The 20,949-nt window shown below is 43.8% G+C and overlaps 1 protein-coding gene across 1 annotated transcript in view; it reads left to right on the top strand.

The window, feature by feature from the left end:
• PSMD1 (proteasome 26S subunit, non-ATPase 1) overlaps positions 1–13,956 on the top strand; it is a 62,879-nt gene extending 48,923 nt beyond the window's left edge. Inside the window, exons 19-25 of the mRNA XM_079314908.1 lie at positions 2,900–3,002; positions 6,857–7,026; positions 8,135–8,227; positions 9,245–9,337; positions 10,811–10,957; positions 12,774–12,928; positions 13,740–13,956. Coding sequence (XP_079171034.1) covers positions 2,900–3,002; positions 6,857–7,026; positions 8,135–8,227; positions 9,245–9,337; positions 10,811–10,957; positions 12,774–12,920 — 753 coding nt within the window. The 3' untranslated portion in view covers positions 12,921–12,928; positions 13,740–13,956. The remainder of the gene's footprint in view (positions 1–2,899; positions 3,003–6,856; positions 7,027–8,134; positions 8,228–9,244; positions 9,338–10,810; positions 10,958–12,773; positions 12,929–13,739) is intronic.
• The last annotated feature ends 6,993 nt before the right edge of the window (positions 13,957–20,949 follow it).

Genomic DNA, 20,949 nt, shown 5'->3' with positions numbered 1-20,949 from the left:
TGACAGCTTCATTATGTGTTTGTGACCTTCAGGGCAATTAAGTCAGCAGTTTTGGAGACAAACTACATGTCCAACTACTTGGAAAAGTAAATTCAGATCCTGGTTTTGTGTTAGGATAGTCATCTTGGCAAAATGAGAAAATAATAAACAAGTCAAGCATTTTCCTCCATCTTCCTTCAGTCATAATGGCCTTTTTCTCCATCTTCCTTCAATCGTATTGGCCAGTTGTGTTTAAGATGTGAATAAACTAGGACCAGATTGCTGTTGGGATTTCCCCCCCATTTATATGTAATGCTTGGTCTTGCTAGGGTTCAAGAATGATTTTTGCAGTATTCTGGTAGCACCTTTACTTTATGAAAGCCCACTACTGTGAGATGCTTCTGCACACTCCTTCAAGGGGCAAGTGTATACAGAATAAGTCATCTTTGGAAGAAGATAGATACAACATGCAAACAGTTTAAAACCTATTTTATTAGATTTTATTCATGCTCTTGTTCTTAAGAGCTTGCATTTGCCAGAAGCATTGTGCATATCACCTGCCAATATTTCCTGTAATTAACTGTTTATGAGATCTTGCTCTTGACTATCTCCTGAGCTTTATGTGCATGAATACTGACTGGTGGAGGGAGAAGTGGTAAATAGCCTGATAAATGACAGCCCTTTGTGGTAGGAAATGGTGCTGTATCATTCTCATATCTCAAAAGTCTCTGTTGTTTCCTCAGTGTTTCCAAGGTTCTGTGTTTGGCTCCATTTGAACTCAGTGTCATGTCATTTTGGCCAGCACTAATTATCAGAATGGGGTGTGTGTTTTGTTAGAAAGATGAAATGAGTCATTGTCTATATTTTACTGTTCCTCCTGGAAGTTGCACAAATAAATTTCTTGGTAGCATTTCCAAATGCTGCAGAATTTTTGAACTGCTTGAAGATTTCAAGGGAGAAACAAAGCTTGTGGGTTTCATAGCATATAAAATAAACTTACACAGAAGTTTGGGTTGTGCTTGTTGCTGCAGTTTGAAGAAAAAATAATAGCAGATTAAAGGGCTTTACTAGACAAACTTTGGCAGGTTTTACTTCAACAGCTTAAGAAATGGCTGGCTGTTTATATCTTGTTCCATTTTGTAGGAGGTGAGTGTCCCAGCACCTTCTGCCAAGAGATGGAGCATTGGCTCCATGTGAGGTTAATACCTTCCTGAACTGCTGCAGCCTTCCTTGCAGCAAGGAATGTTTTCAGCTGGGACCTGATCCAGTCAAAATTGCTATTTCTGTGAAGCATTTGCTTTGTAGGAACAGCCTGAACAAGCATGTGGGCCTATTATGCATTTGAGTGTTGAGACCTTTGGTCTCAGTCCTTTGGTCTGCATTTGCCTGGTCTCTTAGTCTGAGCAGGACAGTCTCTCACCCTTTCATAGAACAATTTTGCTTCCATTAACTAAACTCTGGAAATGCCACACTTACTTAGTGCATTTTCCAGGCCTGGCAGAGATCCATGGCTCACAATGCACAGCTATGCAGAATTTATATGAACAAAGAATGCTCTTGAGATGGAATTACAGATTTTATATTTTTATAATAGGTGGCATAAGGACTATTTCTTACTGCAACTGCTCAGTGCTTGTTCAGCCTGCTCTCAGCTGATCTGCTGTAACCTGTCCCTGTCACCTGGAGAGGTGGCAAGTGATCTGCTCAGGTTGAGTAGCCAGGTTTCTGTCCTTGGTCCCTTGCAGTTGTCAGTGTCTCAGACACCCCACTGCCCTGCACAGGGTCCTGGTGCCAAAGCTAGCAGGTTCCTGGTGTTGCCTGGGTATTCTGTTCATGAACAGAAAAATGTACACATGAGTAGGAGCTGAGCAAAGTGTATTAGGGAAAGGGCAGTGCACCATGACCAAGGAGGCAGAAAACTTCCCTTTCTAGCCCTGTCTCACCTTCCTAAGTGAGGTGTTCCTGCCCTCTGCTCCATCAGGCTTCAGACACCAGTGTGAGCATCAGCACTTCTGCTGAATGTCTTCTCACTCCACACAGGGTTTAGTTCTCTAAAGGTTTGATCACAGTGTAAATTCTGAATTACAGTCACCAAATGGGTTTTGTAACATCTGTCTGTTTTCATAAGTATTCCAAACCCAGAAACTGAGGCCAGAGTGAAGAAAATTAAGTGCTCTAAACAGAGACACTGGAATTCTGCTGCTCAGCTCAACAGACAGATAGTTTTACACATTGCTTCTATTTCCCAGTGTGTCTGTTCCAAATAGTACCTGAAGGCTTTGGTTCACTTGGTCTGCATGTGGCTGCTTTGAGGCCCCATTCCAGGCTGCAAATGCAAACTAAGGTGTTTTTCCAGTGTACAGAGAGCTCAGATGTAAGAAGCAAACCATTTATTTTGAACGTGTAAACCTCAGTGTAAGCTTTTATAAATAAAAACTGTGAGAACTTGAAAAAGCATAAATGGAGCAAAGCAAGAGCAGAGTTTGGTCTGTATACCCAGAATAAACCCTGCATTGTGTGTGCAGTATCTGTCTGTGTGACTGCCCTGATAATTTATATATCTCCTTTTTCTTAGTTTTAATAATTACAAAGTTGCTTTCTTTGGGGGACTAATACCTAAAAACATTTTAATGCAAAAAGAAATTGGTGACTAGAGAACTAGTATTAGCACACAAATTGTTGGACTTTGGCAGAAAAATGGAAATAGCTGCTGTTTTCCCCTGACACCTCTAATAAATGTATCATGCTCTACCAGAGAATTGTGCTTGGTTGCTCTGGGGCTTCATGGTAGTAAGACTGTCCATTGGTGTGAAACAGAATCATTTTAATGAATCCCAGTTCAACAAAATGTTCTCAGCACAGTTCTCATGTCTCTGACTCAGTTGTCTCTTTCTTTTTCCTTTTTATTATTTTTAACCAGGTCAGCCAGTTCAGGCAGCTCTATTCCAAAGTGATCAATGATAAGCACGATGATGTTATGGCAAAGTTTGGAGCAATCCTGGCACAAGGCATTTTGGATGCAGGTAATTCCCCAAACATTTAAAGCTGACAAAATTTCTTAAACTTGTTTGATTGCAATCACTGTAACAGCAAATTTTATTTGGGAGATGAGGTGCTGGGTTTATGCCTGTCATGTCATAGTAGCAAGAAATCTCAGTTTTCAAGGAATTTTAGCTAATTAAATAAATACACCCTGATTTGTAGTTTCAGCTTGTATCAGCATGTTTCTGTTTAGAGAAACTCAGCCCAGTTGTTGGGGCAGAATTCATGTCCAGAAGTCTGGACAAATACAACATTTTTTGTCTAAAGTCTGTTTTATCACCCTGAATGAATGTTGATTTATTATAGCATGATAGGTTGCTTCTTTATTTTTCTAACTCATCACCTGCTCCAGAAATATGGTATCATGTGGTGGCCAGTCCTCATATTTTTCTTTTTCTGTTAAAACTTTACATAATCAGTTTTTAAAAATCATATAAAAGTTTATATATATATATATATGTCTTTAATAATTAGTTTTTGCTACTTTTGTGATTATTAAAAGAGGTGGCACAAAGGAGGAAACACAGATAACTGCATCAGTGTTTTTTCAGATGACCCAGTTATTTTCACAGACTACTGCTACTTTTTTCTAGCAAAGAAAACATCATTTCATGAATGTTAATGACTAAATGTTGAGTCAGGAATAGGATTCTCTAAAGCCATCAGCTTTTCACAAGGGCTGAGTTGCAAGGCCTATTAGGGAAGGTTTCTGTAAGTAAAGAGGTCAGACAATGTTTTGAATTTTTCCTTCTGCTGAGGTAACACTTGTACAGCGCTGTGTCTGTCAGTGGCATCTCTTTTGCAAGTTTCCAAACACAATTTCTTCCATCTGGTCTCTTGTGCTGAGGCCTTCTCTTGCCATGCACCTTCTTAGCCCCTGTAGTAGGCAGAAACAAGCTGGTTTTTCCTGTACTCTTAAAGATAAGTCCTGAAGTCCATAAGCAAAGGAGGCTCAGAATTTGTCTCAGTGTCAGTACAGTGTCTGTATGAAATCTTCACCTCCAGGTGTGTGGTGGGGGGAGGAACATGGTGCTCCCTGCACCTTTCTGCATGGGAGCAGGTTTAAAAAGCTCTCCTGGTGGCCATGTGACTGTCAGGCTGCTCAGAAACAGGCACCACCTTCGAGCCTCCTGGAGCTCAGACTGAACAATGTTCTTGGCACGAGACTCTTGGAATAGTTTTTGTCATTCCCATACTCATAGTTGGTTTCTGGGAAGACAGGGACTAGCTGGCTCTGGGATTTTTCTCTCAGCAGTACAGACCTGTTTTGAATTCCCACCCTTAAGATTAAATCATAAAAATACAACTAAAACCTTATTTGCTTCCTGGGTCACCCTTGTATTGTATAATGATTTGGAAACCAGAAATGTCCTGTATTAATAAACTTTATGGGAATTTGTGCCAACTTTAACCTCTTTTTTTCTTGCTGAGAGACTTAGGGAAGGCTGTGAAGTCCTTTTCCTAACCTATTGCCACTTTCATTAGAGCCTCCTAAAAGAAAAAATTCTTTTTATCCTTCCTATAGAACTGGAAGCAGTTATCTGAAACAATGAGTTATAGAATTTAATTATCACTACCAGGAAGAAAATGTTCTTTGTGATATCTGCCACAGTTGGGGCAATTGAATGTAGTTTTTTGTTGTGTCTTTTTTTGTGGGGTGAAAAGTCCAATTCTCTTCCAATGACAGAGTTTGATTAGAAGTGTAAGATTTCCAGTGTATGACTGGGAAATGGTGTGCTGGGGGTGGGATTTTTGCTCTGAAAATGAGACAGCCATTTAGGCTGGTAGTTTAATGGAAGTAGTGGGGTACCTTGGGAAGAATTTTGTCATTGCCTAATTGATAAGCCCCAAAAGCAACATTTTTCTTTTATAAAACAAGAAAAAAGTAGACACTAAATTTAACTTACTGTTTGGGTTTTTTTCCAAACCCCCCTTGCCCCAGTGGCAGTGTGAATTTTGGGAGATGGACCTTATAGTACTACCCAAGAATCTCTGAATTTTTTTCTTTAGTGTTTTTTGAAACTTTTTTCCAGGCATACTGTCATAGTTTTTATTCATCCAGCCAAAGATCTGGAGTGTGTTCCCTTCCAGACAATCAGGACTGCTATTTAATCATGAAGATAAATCACAATTGTGCAGTATTACATCTCCCCACCTTTCCTGCTCCCTGCAAAATCCTGGGAATGAGGGTGGACTGTTTGTGGGTATAAAACAGCAGAAAGAAGCAGCATGACAGCATCTTCTGAATATTAAACCTGTTACTCATTCAGGAAATTCCAGAGATTGGATAATTATAGTTTTTTTCTGTATTATTCTGAAAATTAAAGTGCAAAAGTTTGATAAAGTTCTATTAAGCTGCTTGTGCAACATTTGCTGCACTACTTGCTTGAGATATCTGCTGATAGTCAGGGCCTGGTCCTTACACAGAGATGCTGTAAAACAAAGTTCAGAGTAGAGATGGGAGAGAGCAGAAATTTGAGTGTGCAGTGCTCGACATGTTTAATAGCACAAGACCTCAGGCAGTCCCTCCACAATGCTGTCACAAATTCAGGTGAAAGAGCAAATGATTGCTATCACTAAACAGCAGAGCAGGCCTAGCAGTAGAAAAAGATAACACCATATCTTCAAAGGCTTAGCAGGAAGGAGTTTTCCTGTCCAACAGCAGGAGATCTATTGCTACCACGAAAGGAAGGGGAAGGAGATAGAATGTAGGCAGTGTCATACAGAAGGGCATCAAAATGTCCCACCTTCCACTGCCTCTCCTGGGACTAACCCTGACAAATACCTAAGACGACAGTACTGCTTCAGTCAGGGCTTTCGTTAGTTTTGGCAGCAAAAGAGAATTCTGTTTGTCTTTAAAACTCAGACAGCTCCATTACTGTCTGGCCCTGCTGAGGTGGCTGTTTGTGTGAGGCTGGGAAAAGCTACTCCAGTTTGGGATTTTCAGCTACAAAGTGGCCTGACTTTGCAAGGAGTGGGTGTTTGTGTTTTAACAAAGTTAACCTCCCTGCACTGGGTCTTGTCAGCGGTAATGGACTTGCCTGGTGCCCTCTTCAACTCAATGCACTGTGTTCATCAGTAGACAGAAGATCAGATTAACATTTTCTCACTCTGTCTGCAAGTCCAGTCTTTCAGTTTTGTTTCTAGCTGGATGTTTCTGCAGTACATCAACATATGGAGTTGTTTGGGTCTCTGCTTTGCAAGTACAAATCTAAGACTTGGTTGTCTGGCAAAGATGTAATTTTGCTGCAAAGACTGCAGGAGCTTGTCTCTGTGCAACTTAGATTGATAATGTCTAGAAACAACTTCTGGAGTTGCTGCTGTTTACATTTTTTTTCTACTGAGATGGTGTAAGATAAAAATCTAGGCATATTTCTTCTGAATAACTGATAGTTCAGGGAGGTAGTCACAGAAATAAAAGTTTCTACATGCTTGGCTGTATATGTACTGTGCTCTCCCTGAGCCTTGTCTTGGGGATCATTTATAGGCCTGTTTTAAAACTATTTAAAACTGTTTAAAACTTTTTCTCCCCCTCTCACTGCCTGTACTTTTGTCTAATCTGTATCCTGGCAAAATGAGCATGGAAGAAGGGCTTTGTTCTCTGTGTTTGGGTACTGTAGAAAAGTGTGGTAGCTGTGCTGTACATCTCTTTTACTGAGTAAGCTGAGGTCACGGTAAAGGAGGGAGGTGTGTCCCAGAGGAGGAAACTGGCAGCACTGTGGCCTGGCTTGCCCTGTGCAGCCCTTTGACAGCAACTGTTTGCAATTCATTGCTCAGGTGTTTTTGTGAAGTACCCAGGAATGAATAATTCACAGACTTCTATGATTCCTTACAGGGGGCCATAACGTAACCATTTCACTGCAGTCCAGGACAGGACATACTCACATGCCTTCTGTGGTGGGGGTTTTGGTCTTCACCCAGTTTTGGTTCTGGTTCCCTCTGTCACACTTTTTGTCACTGGCGTTCACCCCAACCTGTGTCATTGGCCTTAACAAGGATCTTAAGGTACGTCATGAGAAGAGACTGAAAAGTTGCTTGGAATATTTGAGTGGTCTGCAGGGCGTGTTCATGGATTTGTTGGTTTTCTTTGCATGTTTCTAACTTGTTTGTACCAGAAAAGGTATTAACTGGAAGAAATCTGAAAAACAGACTTAAATTGCAGAGCTGGTGGTGGGAATGGGAACAAGAAAAATGCAGAGAGCAGACACTGACCGCCTTACTTCAAAGTAGCTTAAAAAGAAAGGAACTCTATTTCAAGTATTTGGGCAGAGGCCACCCCATTATCACTCTTGGAGGTCAGGGTTATTTTTTAAAAAAGTGTTGTCCCCCGGCCTCCCAGATGAATTACATTATGTTCTCCCCTAGGAAGGCTAGCAGTGGGAAAAGAGAATTTGTTTGGATTCCTTGGAGAGTAAACATTCAACTGAGCAGCCATGGGCACTGCACTTTTCTTGTGCATCTGTTCTTCCAGCTATCAGCTGTGGTACACCCCTTGTGAGCTGTGTACTATGCTGGGACTCCTGTGCTGAAGCACTAAGCTAGGAAGTTCCACAAAAAACCTTCTGGATATGGCAGTGTGGGGGTGTTTAAGAACTTGGATTGGCTATCAAAAGATGCTCTCTACTTTTGCTTAAGTAGCCAAGAGTAAGAGAATATGTGACCCTGGTAACTCACCCTCAAACGTACAGTCCTTTGGCAGGAAGGGAATGTCAGTGCTTGGTTTGCCCTCGCGTGCATTGACAGATCAGATCTTCCCTTAGATCATAAACCAATTTTGTGTTAATACACACAAACACAGCAACAACATCCAAACCACAAAAGCTTTGAAGCAATGAAAACAAAGCATGGTGTGAATAGGATAGAGTGTATGGAGATGGCTAGGAGAGCTTGCCAGAGTCAAATTATAGAATAATTAAATAACATTGTTCTAGTTGAACCACTGCCACTGATAACAGTTTCTCAGCTTCCGGAGAGGGAGAAGGGGAAGCTTATATTCTTTAGAGGATCTGTGTTTGTCTCTGCTGGAAGGAAAATGAAGCTAAAGTAATTATTCTGCTGTGGATTTTCCCCTGCTTTTCTAGTTTCTAACATTGTTTTAAACTCTTTGTCTTAGATGCCAAAAGTCCAGTACAAGTCCAACTGTAAGCCGTCCACATTTGCCTACCCCCCACCTCTTGAGGTTCCAAAGGAAAAGGAGAAAGAAAAGGTATTTGAGCTGGCTTTGTGTGTATAGACTAACCCCTTCTCCCTCCTAATATAAATATTGACTTTGGTGGTATTACTAGGGAATCTAAAGAGTAAAGAAAAAATTGGCAGGTGCTGTAGTCTCTGAAAGAGAAATCTAGGTAAATTTTCCTGCTGTGCCTGGGACTGTTGCCGATTGTGGCATACAAGTGCTTTGCTACTGAATTGCTGCAGCCTCTCTTGTCTGAAGTGGTCAAGCAGAAGTATTGAATAAGAAACCTGTTTTCCATGCCCTACTGACTTGTATGTACATCACCCAGCACAGCAGGGTCCTTTTCTGTGACTTGAGCTCCAAAATGCTGCTCCAGTGCAACTGTTGAGAATGTTAAGTGGGATATTTCTCAGTAGTCCCATATGGAAGGAGCAGTGGGCCCATGTGCCTAGAATAATAGCTGTCAGCTCCATGGATTGCAAAAAGGTAAGAGCGGCACTGAGAATATCTCAGTTTTGAAAAGGAGAAGATGAGATCTATGGGGTCACAAGCAGGACAATAGTAGAAACAATTTGTCTCCTGGCACAGGATGGTAAAAGCTGTTGAGCAGAGCACAGCAGCGGGCAGAGCAGCCCTTAGGGAGCAATTGGAGCAGTGGAGACCTCAGGCATGTCATGCTGATGAATGACATGGTGTGAAAACTGTAAAACATTTCACCAGAATTGACTGCTTCACAGGACACATTTCCAAAGCCACCAAGGAATCCAGAAATTAACTCTGATGAAAGGCAAAGCTCACTGCTTTTAGCTGTTTTCTTGCCTTTGAATAGGATGTGATTTGGACAGATCTTTTCTCTTTAAAAAAACTCCCTGGCCAAAAATTAAATTGTGCCAAGAGCCCAGATTTATTCTCACCAGCAGCATGACAACTGCTGTTGCTCCCTGACCCTCTCAGAAAGTTGCTGCCATTTGTTCCCAAAAGACTAGGGGACTGAAACTCAGTATCGTGTTGGGTCACACTGAATGCCTCATCTGTTGCCATATCCAGGTTTCCACTGCTGTGCTGTCCATCACTGCAAAAGCCAAGAAGAAGGAAAAGGAAAAGGAGAAAGAGAAGAAGGAAGAGGAAAAGATGGAAGTGGTGGGTGCATACACTGAAATTAAATGTCTTCTTTCTTCTTCCCCCCACCCCTTGTAAATGTGGAAGGTGTGTCATGGATGTTGGCACTCGCTTATCTCTGTCCTCTTACCACCTGTGTTATGAGCAAAGCACTGACACACATTGCTGCAGACACTGGTTACTACTCTTGCCTCATGTTCAGCCACTGTCAAACAGCACCTCCAGGTGCTTTCCCTTTTGGCCTCTTTAATTTTAATTTTAGTCTAACAAGCCCCCATACATGTGGCATAAAATCAAAGGTCTATGTGTAAAATAACCTTCCTAGACCTACATAGGTGTGGCCACATTGTAGGCACTGAATGTCATGCAGCTGGCCCAGAAAATTAATCATCTCATGCATGCAAAGCATAAACTCTGGGGTTTGAGTTTTTTCTACTTTGACAAGTTTCCTTGTCACTAAACATTGCCTTTTCTTTGAATTATTCTTACAGTTCTGTGTAGTAAACAAAATGTGCTGAACGGATGCATATTTCTTCTAAAATTGCTACAATCTACATTTAAGTGCAGGTGTTGAGAGAAAGCTATATATTAGAAGGATTTCACATATTGTGTCCATGTGTGTGTCCGTATTTTTGAAAAGTTTCCTTGGCTGAATCAAGCAGAAAAACAAGGATAGTAAACAGGGAGCTTGCTGCCACCTGCTGTGTTTGAGTTGAGTGTTTTGCCATTGTCCTAGTTTTTCAGAGGTATCATTCCTTTCCTGTTTTCCTCTTATGCCTGTTGTATGACTAGTAATCCATAGCTTCCAAGGGAGCTGCTCAGCAAAGAGCAGCAGCTGTGCTAGATAAAAGTTCTGTCTGCTGTTACAGGACATGCCATGCATTCAGTGGTGTTCCCAATAGTTCCCTATTTTCTGCTTTTTTTTTTTGTTTGCTACTCAAATGATTCTGAGCAGGAGGCAAAACATGACCCACCCTTTTAAGTATCTAAAGGGTAGTGCTTTTTTTCCTTCTGCTTTTTGCCTTTAGCTGCTCAGTCATTGGTAAGGGAGGGATTCACTGTAATTCCCTAGTGAGTTGCTGAGGTCAAGTCATTTTGTGTGAACTGCTGCAAAAATACAAGAGCAGCTTTTGGTAATTTTCATATGCTTGGTAATGATATTAAAGAATCTTCAGTTGTGATAAAAGTGGTGAGTGAGTTTACAGAAAAGGTAGGAGAAAGGGAAAGCAGAGGTTAAACTGTTCCACTCCTATCTCTCTCTGAACTTGCTTTCATCTGCAGCTGAGAGTGAAGGATTGCCTTGTCAAGAGCACTTAGATCCACGCTGGCATTTTCTTTGCCAGCTGATAGATAAATATTAGCATGTTCCTCAGCAAAAGAATGGTTTCTCACCACACTTTAGAGCTGCTGCCTGACTGTACCTTACCCTGCTGAACTGTGAAATGTTAGAGGTTACTGCTAAAATCATGTAGATCTTCTCTTCTCCCTCCACAGGATGAGAATGAAAAGAAGGATGAAAAAGAAAAGAAAAAAGAGCCTGAGCCCAACTTCCAGCTTTTGGATAACCCAGCCAGAGTCATGCCTGCCCAACTCAAAGTTCTCACTATGACAGAGAGCTGCCGGTACCAGCCTTTCAAACCAGTATGTGTCACCTTCCCACTCCATGTGCTTGGCAGAATGTTCCCAGTGCTGGGCTTGTGTGTAAGGGCCCAGAAGTTTTGTGTGTACATGAGAACTCACAGCTGGTGCAGCACTGGAATGTGTTGTAGAGATTTACAGCTTTGCTGTTATCATATTTCTTTTTTTAATGTCCCTCTCTCCAAATGATCACATGCAGTTCTAGTTGAGGGAAAGTCAGAGCTGCTACAAACCTTTTCAACATGCTAATGCTGCTTTATTTTTTTCTTCTTCTTGAACATATGTCTAATGTGCAGTATGAAAACAAATCAGACATACTCTGTGTACTAATGACATTGCTGGGAACAGACTGAGCCATGATCTTTAATATAGGCTGAGAAATTGTACAGGTTCATTGTCAAAACAGTGAAACACATTAGGACTTGTGCTGGAGCTTTATTATCCTGCAGTGGGATCTATACCTAAATGGAGGCTTTTTTTCACTGAACATATTTGCTATTGAGTTACATCTGGCCTTAAAAAAGTGCCTTCAATCCTGTGAACATAGAGAAGAGAGCATGTGATTGTCAGATGGAGAATGAAGAAGGTCTTTTAGCACTCAGCCCAAGGGGTAATTCTCTGTGTCATGCTCAGATGTATTGCAAATCTGATAAGCTGGCTCCTGAACTGTAAATCTCCTGAGTCAGAGTCCTCTGCCCTTTATTTTTGTTGAAGAAATAACACGCTTGACTTAACCCCATGTCCAGGATTACGCATGGGAAAATGGTGTTCAGTAGTAGTAATACTTTTTCCAGGAAAGTAGTAATGTTTTTAATAAATGGATTTCCTGGAATTCCATCAGCATATTGGAATTCTCTGTGCACTGTTTCCTTTTGAAACACCTCCTTTAGCAAAGCAGTGGAAAGGTTTTTTAGTTTCTACCCTGAAAACGAGGTGACCCAACTGCTGTTTGGACTGGGAAGATCTGCTGCGTGTTCCAGTAAGTGTCCACTCACTGAAATGTGGACGTGCACAGCTGTTTGCTTCAGTTTCAAAAGAAGCAGAGTCCTTGGTGAGGGAATTCAGTCTCCTGCCTTAAGGCCCCATAAATAGGTTTTAAAGAGAAACAGAACAGTGCAGTTTTTGCTGGGATTAGGGTGTGTAACTAGGGAGCCTCTTGGAATGGAGCCGTTCTGGACCTTTGCTCTGCTTTGGGGAATGCCAGAGTAAAAGATGTCTTTGAAATGCTGTTTATAGCCCGAAATCCTGCTGTGGCCAAAGCCCTGATCCCAGCCAGGCATGACACAGCACTGCCTCTTTGGGCCTTGTATTTCACTCCCAGAGGTGCTTCAGCCTGCCAAGATGTTTGGTTGTGATCTTTGTAATTAATTCCCCTATGTTTTTGTGGGGTTCTACTAATAGGATTCCTGACTCTGTGGAAGCTGGTGATCAGATTAGTCTCTGTTTCACAGAATCTCCTGGGAGGCAGCTACACAGAGAGGCTTCACTAAGCATGGTAAACCTGAAAAGATGAGCATTATAAAGCAATTACAGTTTAATTAGTTTTCATGTGGAAAGCCCCAGACTAGAAATGGTGTAAAGCTGTGTATCCAAATATCACTTTCTATTGAACTGAGACCTAGACAGAAGAAATATGAAAAGCAGCCTGATAGACTGCCTGCTTCATGCCTTTATCAGGCAGAGATCAAGGTGAGTGTCAGATGCTTTGCTCTCTAAAACTCATTCCTGCTGAGGAATCTCATATAGCCTAGGATAGACTTGTGGCCACAAACACTCCTGAGGCAAGCAGCTCTAAATGTTCATGGCACTTGTTTTGCAGCTGTCCATCGGAGGCATCATCATCCTGAAGGACACCAGTGAGGATATGGAGGAGCTGGTTGAACCTGTGGCAGCTCATGGTCCCAAGATTGAGGAAGAGGAGCAAGAACCTGAACCACCAGAGCCCTTTGAGTATATTGATGATTAAGACCTGAGGTACAGTGTAGAGTGCAGAGTGGCCTTTTTTAATTCCAGTGAAGGAAAAGTCTCTTTGTACCAACTGAAGCAGGTACCAGCACCCAGGACTCTTGGTTTAGCTCTTTGACAGCTTCTCTGTCAGATTTAGAAACATGCTCTGTCCTAGTTTTAAGAGTTTGGCAGCTTAGAAGTCCACAAGTTCACTCTTTTGGGTCAGGCCTGACCCAGTTTTACTAGATCTGCTCTCTAATCTGGCAGGCTTAACTACTCTTGAGTAGAGCCTGGCTGAGCAGAGAGCAGTGCAAGGGTCACAGGGACTAGTCAGCTCCTGAAAGATAGTCCCAGAGGGGCAAATAGTTTACATAACAAAGCTGTCATCTACTTGACCTCAGGGTGCCAGGATTTGTCAAAACAGAATTACTGTTCTGCTTTCTGGAGTTGCCCTGTCTTCCCAGGAGTTCTTGGCAGAATTTAAAGACACTTCAGTCATGGGCTCTGTGATGTTCTCTGAACACAACATAATGATAGTAGGAGATCTGTTTCAGGAAATAAATGGTGCAGTTCTCTGTGGTTAAAGTACCTGAATGGATGTGCAAGTTTCTCACTGAGAGGCAGAAATCCAGTTCTTTATTTCCAAATATGGGCTGGCATGTCTCAGGGCTCCTACGAGCAGATTATGCACTTGAATGGGTGGATGGGCAGGAAAACAAACTTATTGCTAAAAACTATAAATGTTGCATCAGTGACAGGCTCGGGTGAGTGGGGCCAACCACAAGAAGCCTTAATGAAATACATTTGATTTTCTGGTTTCTTTCTCTCCTTCCTCCAGGGTCATGTCATCTAAAGAAGACACTATGCTTGATATCAGAAAGACAGGCATGAAGACCTTCCTATTGAGATCTGATGTTCAGTGCATGCAGCCCTAATCTGTGCTGAGCTAAAGCTGATAGTCTGTGTTTTATGGCTGAAGAACAGATATATGCTATTTAGTGTACTCTTTCACAAAACCTTGTTTTCAAATAAATATATTAAAAACTCTTCAAAAATCTTGCTGCTTAAAACAAAAAAAAACCCAAAAAAAAACCAAAAAACAAAAAACTGAAGCATAACAACTTTTGCTCTCCCCAGATGTTAAAAACCAGACTCAAGTTGTGCATCCTGTCCAGCAGAGCTTGACTGACTGCTCCTCTGTACAATCATCAGGACCTGTGCACACCTCTGCACTTGTTGAGGCTGAGCAAGGTCACATCTGCAGCCTGGCCCAGCCATAGCACTGATGCCACAGACCTCATCTGCTTGCCAGCAGCTGCACAAATGAGGTCTGCTTTCAGATTCCCTCTGTGATCTTCCCCCTTGCTTCTCCTGGTATTCATTTGATGGTGTGGGGCTGACAAAAGGGCTCTGAGGGTTAATGATGCAGAAATGAGGGCATGTTTCTCCTTGTTTCACAGAAACCCTTTTCTTTTGTGTATGCTCACCAAATATGAGCAAAATAGCTGATATGAGAGGTTACATTGCAAGCCTAGATGGAATGGACCCAGACATGTAACTTGTCTCACTGATGTGTATCATTAGCTAGGGGGAAATTGTAGTCAGGGATGTGGAATGAGGAGCAGTCAGAAGGAAGGAATGGTGCTCCACCATTCACTATCCAGCTGGCCCTTCACCTTTCAGGCTGTAACAAGCAGCCAGAGACTGCAGCCCTTGTCTGCTGCCAGCAAATGCAGCACAGTTTGAAACAGCAAGTAAATGGAATGAGGTTTTTATTGTATCTGTGTGTGGGGAGAGTATTCTATCCATGTGAACATACCACAATCTCACGTGCATTGGTAATAATGGAAGACAAATCTTGAGTGTAGCAATTGGGAGCAATGGGATAGTCTGCCTTCATTCTTTGCAAAGCTAAGGTACACTGAGCAGGAATGTGGGATTGAAAGACAGTTCTGAGTCCTAGGCTTCAGGCAGAAGCCCCTCAAATTGAAATGTCTCAGGTTTCTGGTTAGAGCTTGCAGTTCTCAGCATCATCCAGATCTGTTCACCAATGGACTGGAGCCAAGAATGAACCTGAAATGGCTACAGACAATGTTATTGCCAGTAAAGGCAGAAACAAAGAGGGAATCAACTGCTCCAATCCCATGGTCAAACACCTGATATTGTGGTGAAAGGAGACAGAGGCTGGATAAATGTACATTGGTGAGTCTTCTGGTGATGCAATTCCTTGTCTTTGAATGGATACCTGTATCCTTTACTTCCACATGTTCTGCCAATGCCAACTAATAATTGTATGTGGTGTTTTTTTCAGGTATTTGTTAGTAATGCCTTATGTCATAAAATATTGTGGAGAGGGAAAGACTGGGAGGAGAAAAACCCCTTTTTTCAGGTTGTTCAGCAACCTGCCAGAGGCCAGATATTGCTAGAGGATTTCTGAAGTCCAAGTAGGAATGCTGGGAACAGCTGGCTCAGAAGAACCTAAAGTCCTGCACTGGTGCATTGGCTAAGCTGTGAACACTGCTGCTTTTCATGGGAGTTTTTGCCTCACTTTTCATATTACAACAGATTTTTCAGGGTAATCAAAACATACCTGATGCTTGCTGCTGGTACTCACTGAGGCTGTGTGAATCTGTTATGTGCAGAGCAGCTTCCACTGAGCCCCTGGGTACTGCCTGGGGCACCGTGGAGGACTCCTGATCTTTGTGCTAAATTATTCTCTTGTGCCTGTAAGATCCCTCCTGCCTCTGGCAGTGATGGTTTCCCCAGAGCTCCCTTACCACAAACACAAACCTGAGTCCCAAACTGATTTTTGACCTGCTATTCTGGGGCCACAAGGTAAGGTTATGCACATACAAGTTTTTAGAGGAGATTTTGTGACTCTGGGAGAAAAACGCCACGTGCCGGGCTGGGGACACCAGGAGGGAACAGGGAATTGGCTTGTCCTCACTTTCCCATCTCTGCCACTCATGTTTTTTCTCCACTGTGTAAATGCATGTGGGAAGTATGGCTTAGGATTGAGAACACTTACAGAAAAGCATCCACTGTTTTGGCTTTCTTCCCCAGCTGCTGTTTTTCCCTCCTTGGACAGGAAGATGCTGTTCTCTGTCTCATGAGACACGTGTAGCTCAGGCTCAGGACAGTGCTTAAAAGACTCCAGACAGAACTAGAAATGCTCCTACAGAGTACTTGTGAGAGTTTGTGTTACAAAACACGACCAGACTATACAATGATATCCCATACATGCAATTTTTTTTTTTAAATTCCTTAATAATTCCTCTGTTTACTAATCAGGCTGCTGAGTATGCTGCTCTGTGACCACTTGAGCTCACATGGTGCTTGAATGAGGTTCTGATCTTTGCTCAATTTCCACAGTGCCACTTGGGAAATGTGGAAATGGCAGACCTGTGAGTGTTGAAAACAATATAAAGGGGCTTATACAGCCCTAAGAGGGTTCTAGTAAATCTCTAAGGAAGAGTCTAGGAATGTTCTGGAGATACAACAGGAAGCCTCCAGAAAGATTAGAAAAACATCAATGAAATGGCCAGGAAATGTCCAGAAATCTTCTGGAAACTTCTTTTTGCTAGAAAACCTCTAAGAAGGCCCTGGAAACCCGTGGGATCCTGCCCTTGTGCTAAGGGAACTGACCAGTTTCAGGCAGATGTAGCCAATAACCTCGGGACTGGCTCAGTGCTTTGAATAATGTCATTAGTTTCAGTGACTCATTAGTCCTGATTTCTGAGGAAGTGCTGCTCTCCTGGGCCTGTCTGGGGATGCTGCAGAGGGACCCACCCTGATTGTCAGGGGCTAATTGGACCTAAATACTCCTGACTTTGCCAGAGGGAGAGGCCGGGGTGACAGGAAGCTGCTTCTATCCCTCCTGACTAATGGTTTCATCTCAATTAACCCTTGTGTGAATTAAATCACTTCTAAAGCATGCTGCTCTGACAGATCCCAGAGTCCTGCCAGGAGGCTGTGGGCATTTCCTTAGCCTCCCCTTTCCACTCCTTAACTTGGTTGCAAGCTGCCTGCTTGGCACCATGCTGGGGACTCAAGTGGTGATGGAGAGGTTGGAGGTGAAGGGATGAGCTCTTCAAGGAGGGGGCTGAGAGCCCTCCAGTCCCCCAGCATTGCTATTCTTCCCCTGCAGGCATTCAGTGGCCTCCTCCTGTCCCCATGACAGCAGTGTCACCCTCCATACCTCTCCCCTCCCTTCCAGGGCCAGGCAAAGCTCTTCCTCCCTTTCAGTGTGAAGGGTGGGCACTGCTGATAATGATGATCTTGGCCATTTATCTCCTGCATCCTGGCAGCTGAAGCACCCTGCACCCTCACCCTTGCCATATGCCAGCCAGCCTCAGACTCTTCCCTTGCTTGCTGCTCTTGGTGATGGGTTGGGTTTTCAGCCCAGCTCTGGGGCCACCTTGAGCCTGCAGCAGTGGCAGGATGGGGGAATTGGTAATCACAGACACTTCAGGACTGTGCAAAGCTTGTATTGTTTGCTTGTAACCTCTGATGGGACCAGTGGGCCTAAAGGCCTTGACCCAAAGATGGTGATCTTTCCTCAGGGTGGTTTTATGTAGAAACAAGGGTCTTTGGTCCCTCAGAGAAAGTAACTGGTTGGGCAGATCTGGTTTAATGTGTTTCTCCAGCACTTGTGGGATTAGCCTGGCTCATGCTCTGTGTCTTGGGAGGAGATGCTGCCCCAGCCTCTGGAACTGGCTTGACTTGGCCTATGAAATCCTGTTCTGTGTGGGCAAATGTTCCAACTGGCAGCAGCCTGGATCTGGAGTTTTATTTTGAGCTCCATACTCCAATTCCTGGCTTTGCCTACACAGCTAAAGCTCTGGGTCTTGCTCAGAAGAAATACTTGTGCAGGGGCTCAGGTGAGATATCAGTGTCTCTGCCACTGGAAATCAGTGTTACCCATGAGAGGCAGAGAGGTGACTCAAGGCCATAATCCCAGACATCTCTGCCCTGTGCACTTGGTCTGATGGGCCCTGCTGCCTGACAGGGTTTGGTTAAGCAATGTGTGTGTCTGGGGTTTTTCTTTGTCTTTGCAGAGCATGAGCAGAAAATGGGCACAGGAGGGTCCACACAGTAAGGGTCCAGGTGAAGCAGGTCCTGGGGAGCAGGACAGGGTGCTTGGGAAGACACCCTGGACTCACTGCCCACTTCCTTGCAGGGTTGTCCAAGGGGCAGGACAGTGCTTTGGTGGCAATAGCATTCCTGGCCAAGGGTATAAATAGCTGCTCTGGTGACCCAGGGAAGAATGGCTGCACAGGCGAGGTTAATTGTCAGCAGAAATTATGGGGACATTGTTCCTCCCCAGATAACCTGCAAGGGATGAAGCATGGAGCAAATTTTTCCCCTTCAGAGTGAAGGAAAAAGGGCCTGAAATATTGGTACAATGTCTTTGTTCTCAGTTTTAGGGTGGCTCTCCCATTTAATTTTTTTTTCCATTCCGTGTCAATGAGAACCAAGATGGATTAACTTTTTGTCTCCTCATCATGTCCTCCCAGAGGAGGAACTGAGATAACTCCTGCAGGGCTGGGCAAATTCTCTGTTTACTTTAACCTCACATAAAGATCTTTTTTATTTTTAGCTTAAGCATGAAATCTGGGGTTCAGGGGTGGACAAGAAGCAGCTGAAAATAATTTGCTGAAGCATCTGCATTGAACAGCAGTGTTCGTGGGTTCCTTCAGAGATGAAACCTAATGCTTGCTTCTCTTGCAGGCCTGGAGGTTTTGCAGTTTCTCCCTGAGAGTTTGGGCAGGTGGCCACTGGTCTGTGTTGGTGGCAGGACCAAAGGAGGGCAGTGAGGCTCACTGGGACTGGGGAGGTTTCTCCTGATAATGGAACTCTCTGTCCTGCTGTTTCTGTGCATTCAGTTCTCAGACAGTTTTGTCCATATTCTTTTTTTCAATATTATTTTTTTCTAGCTCTTCCTTTCTCCCAGCCCCCTGCCATTTTTGGCTGGAATGCCTTGCTGTTACTGAAACCAGCTCTCTCACACATTGGTATTTGCTTTGGTTGGGAGCTTAATGACCCATGTGTGAGGTGAGCACATGCCAGAAAACCCAGCTGGGACCCTTTTTGGGCCAGAGGCACTGAGCTGATGTCATTCCCATCAGAGGCACCCCCAGCCTCAAAAAGGCAGTCCATCTTCCCCTGGATGTCATCTCTTTTCTGTAGGGAATCTCTGAAGGGTGATCTCTGCTGGAAAGGTACCATCAGCTGTTTTGTTGGGATGAAGGAATAGAGAAAGTGCTGGAGGACTCCCTCCTTCCACAGCAGGGTAGTGGCAGCAGCAAGAAGATTTTGCAGAGGTTGGAGAAAGCAGCATCTCCTCTAGGGAGCAGCTGAGACACACAGGGGGCTGACATGGCAGGGGAACAGGCTGAGCCCTGGATACTCCTGTCCTCATCTGTGAAGTCCTGCTGGGAGAAGAGAGCTCTGGCTCCTTCAGCACTGGACTGCAGCTGCCAGGGAGTCTCCTTCTCTGTTTTCCAGTGGTGCTGAAAGGAGCTCTCTGGGGATCCACCAGCCCAGTCCCTCTTCCCTCTCTGCTCTGCATGGAGCAGGCCAAGAGGTTTCTGGATCTTAAGCAGAACTGAGTTAACCCTGCACCTCCTTCATGCATCCCAGGACACAAAATCAAAGTCTCTGTTGTGCCTCTCCTGGTCAGAACTTGGACAGGAAATTACTGAAGAATGGTGTGATATAAATAACCAGACACACTGAATCCTCCTGGGGAGAGGCAGAGGAGAGCTGAAACCTGAGGCTCAGCAGCAGCCAAACAAACCCCATCCAATGGAGACAAAGCAGCTTTATGGTAGCCTGATGCTGGGGAAAGCAGAGTTTTTGTGGCTCCATTGCCTTGGTTTTCTGTGCAGAGGGCCCTGGGGAGGCATTGCTGTGTAATTCAGTGTGTGAGCAGCATCTCAGCTGCCTCAGCACAGGACTTTGGTCCAAGCAAACTCCTCTGCTCTCCAGCCAGCCCCAGCAGCCAGTCTGTGCTTCAACCCAACCAACAACAACATGTCATCAACTAAAATCTCAAATAACTTCCTATTTATTTATTGCCTCAAAGCTTCTGCAAAGTATTAATTGAAAATCCAAACCAAAGTATTTTTTGGCAATTAAGAACTGAAGCATGACACAGAAAATAACTGGATGTTTAAGCTTTGAAAAACGTTCCTCTCTTCACTGCTTGCTTTTAACACAACCACTTGGAAAGGCTACTGCAATAAGAAATTTCCTGCAAAATCTTCCACTTGGGTACAGAAAATAGCCTTCTCTTTTCAAATCGAGCAACAGGTTATAATTCAGTCTGGGATCTGCAGCTGGCAGAGCCATGGCCCAGCCCCAGGAGTGCTCAACCCCTGGCAGAGATGGCAGTGACACCTGCCCTAAGGAAAATCCAAACTGTGAAGCTGGGGTGATGCTCCAGGTGATGATGAATGTCCTTCTTTGGACACACAGGACAGTGGAGTCCTGCTTTTCAGGTTTGAGGCACAAGCTTTGTATCTTCCTGATCTTAGCCCAGGTGCTGGCCAGCAGTGGAATTGCAGGGTCCTTTCTGAACACTTTGATATGCTTCCTAGAAATCCCAGCTTTGGAATTCCAGTTTAGGAGACTTTTAAAGGAACAAAGATGATGTTGTGGTGTGTCTGGTTGTGGGAGATGCTGAAGAATGGGTCTTTTTGGTGAAAACCAAACTGCAGGAAGTGAGACCAAGACCCTGGGCAGGACCTTACTGATCACACAGTGTTTTACAGCGTGGAGCTAATCTTTAACAGAAACCTGATGTCAAGGGAAGAAATTTATTAGCACCATTAATTGAAAAAGGGACAAAGACTCGATCAGAGCTTGGCCAATCCTCCCATTGCTTTGGTGGGGCTTCCCTCAGGTCAGGCACGTGCGGTCCTGGCACGGCTCGGCCTCCTCCCGCGGCGCTCGGGCCCTGCAGAGCTCAGTATTCCGCCCGACATCCCTTTCAAACGAAATTTTCCAGCGATAAGGCTTTTCCCTGCCCATGGCTGAGCGAGGAC

Source organism: Erithacus rubecula, assembly GCF_903797595.1.
Source record: "Erithacus rubecula genome assembly, chromosome: 11".
NCBI lineage: Eukaryota > Metazoa > Chordata > Aves > Passeriformes > Muscicapidae > Erithacus > Erithacus rubecula.
The sequence above is the reverse complement of the archived record's forward strand: the minus strand, read 5'-3'. Positions and strand labels throughout refer to the sequence as shown.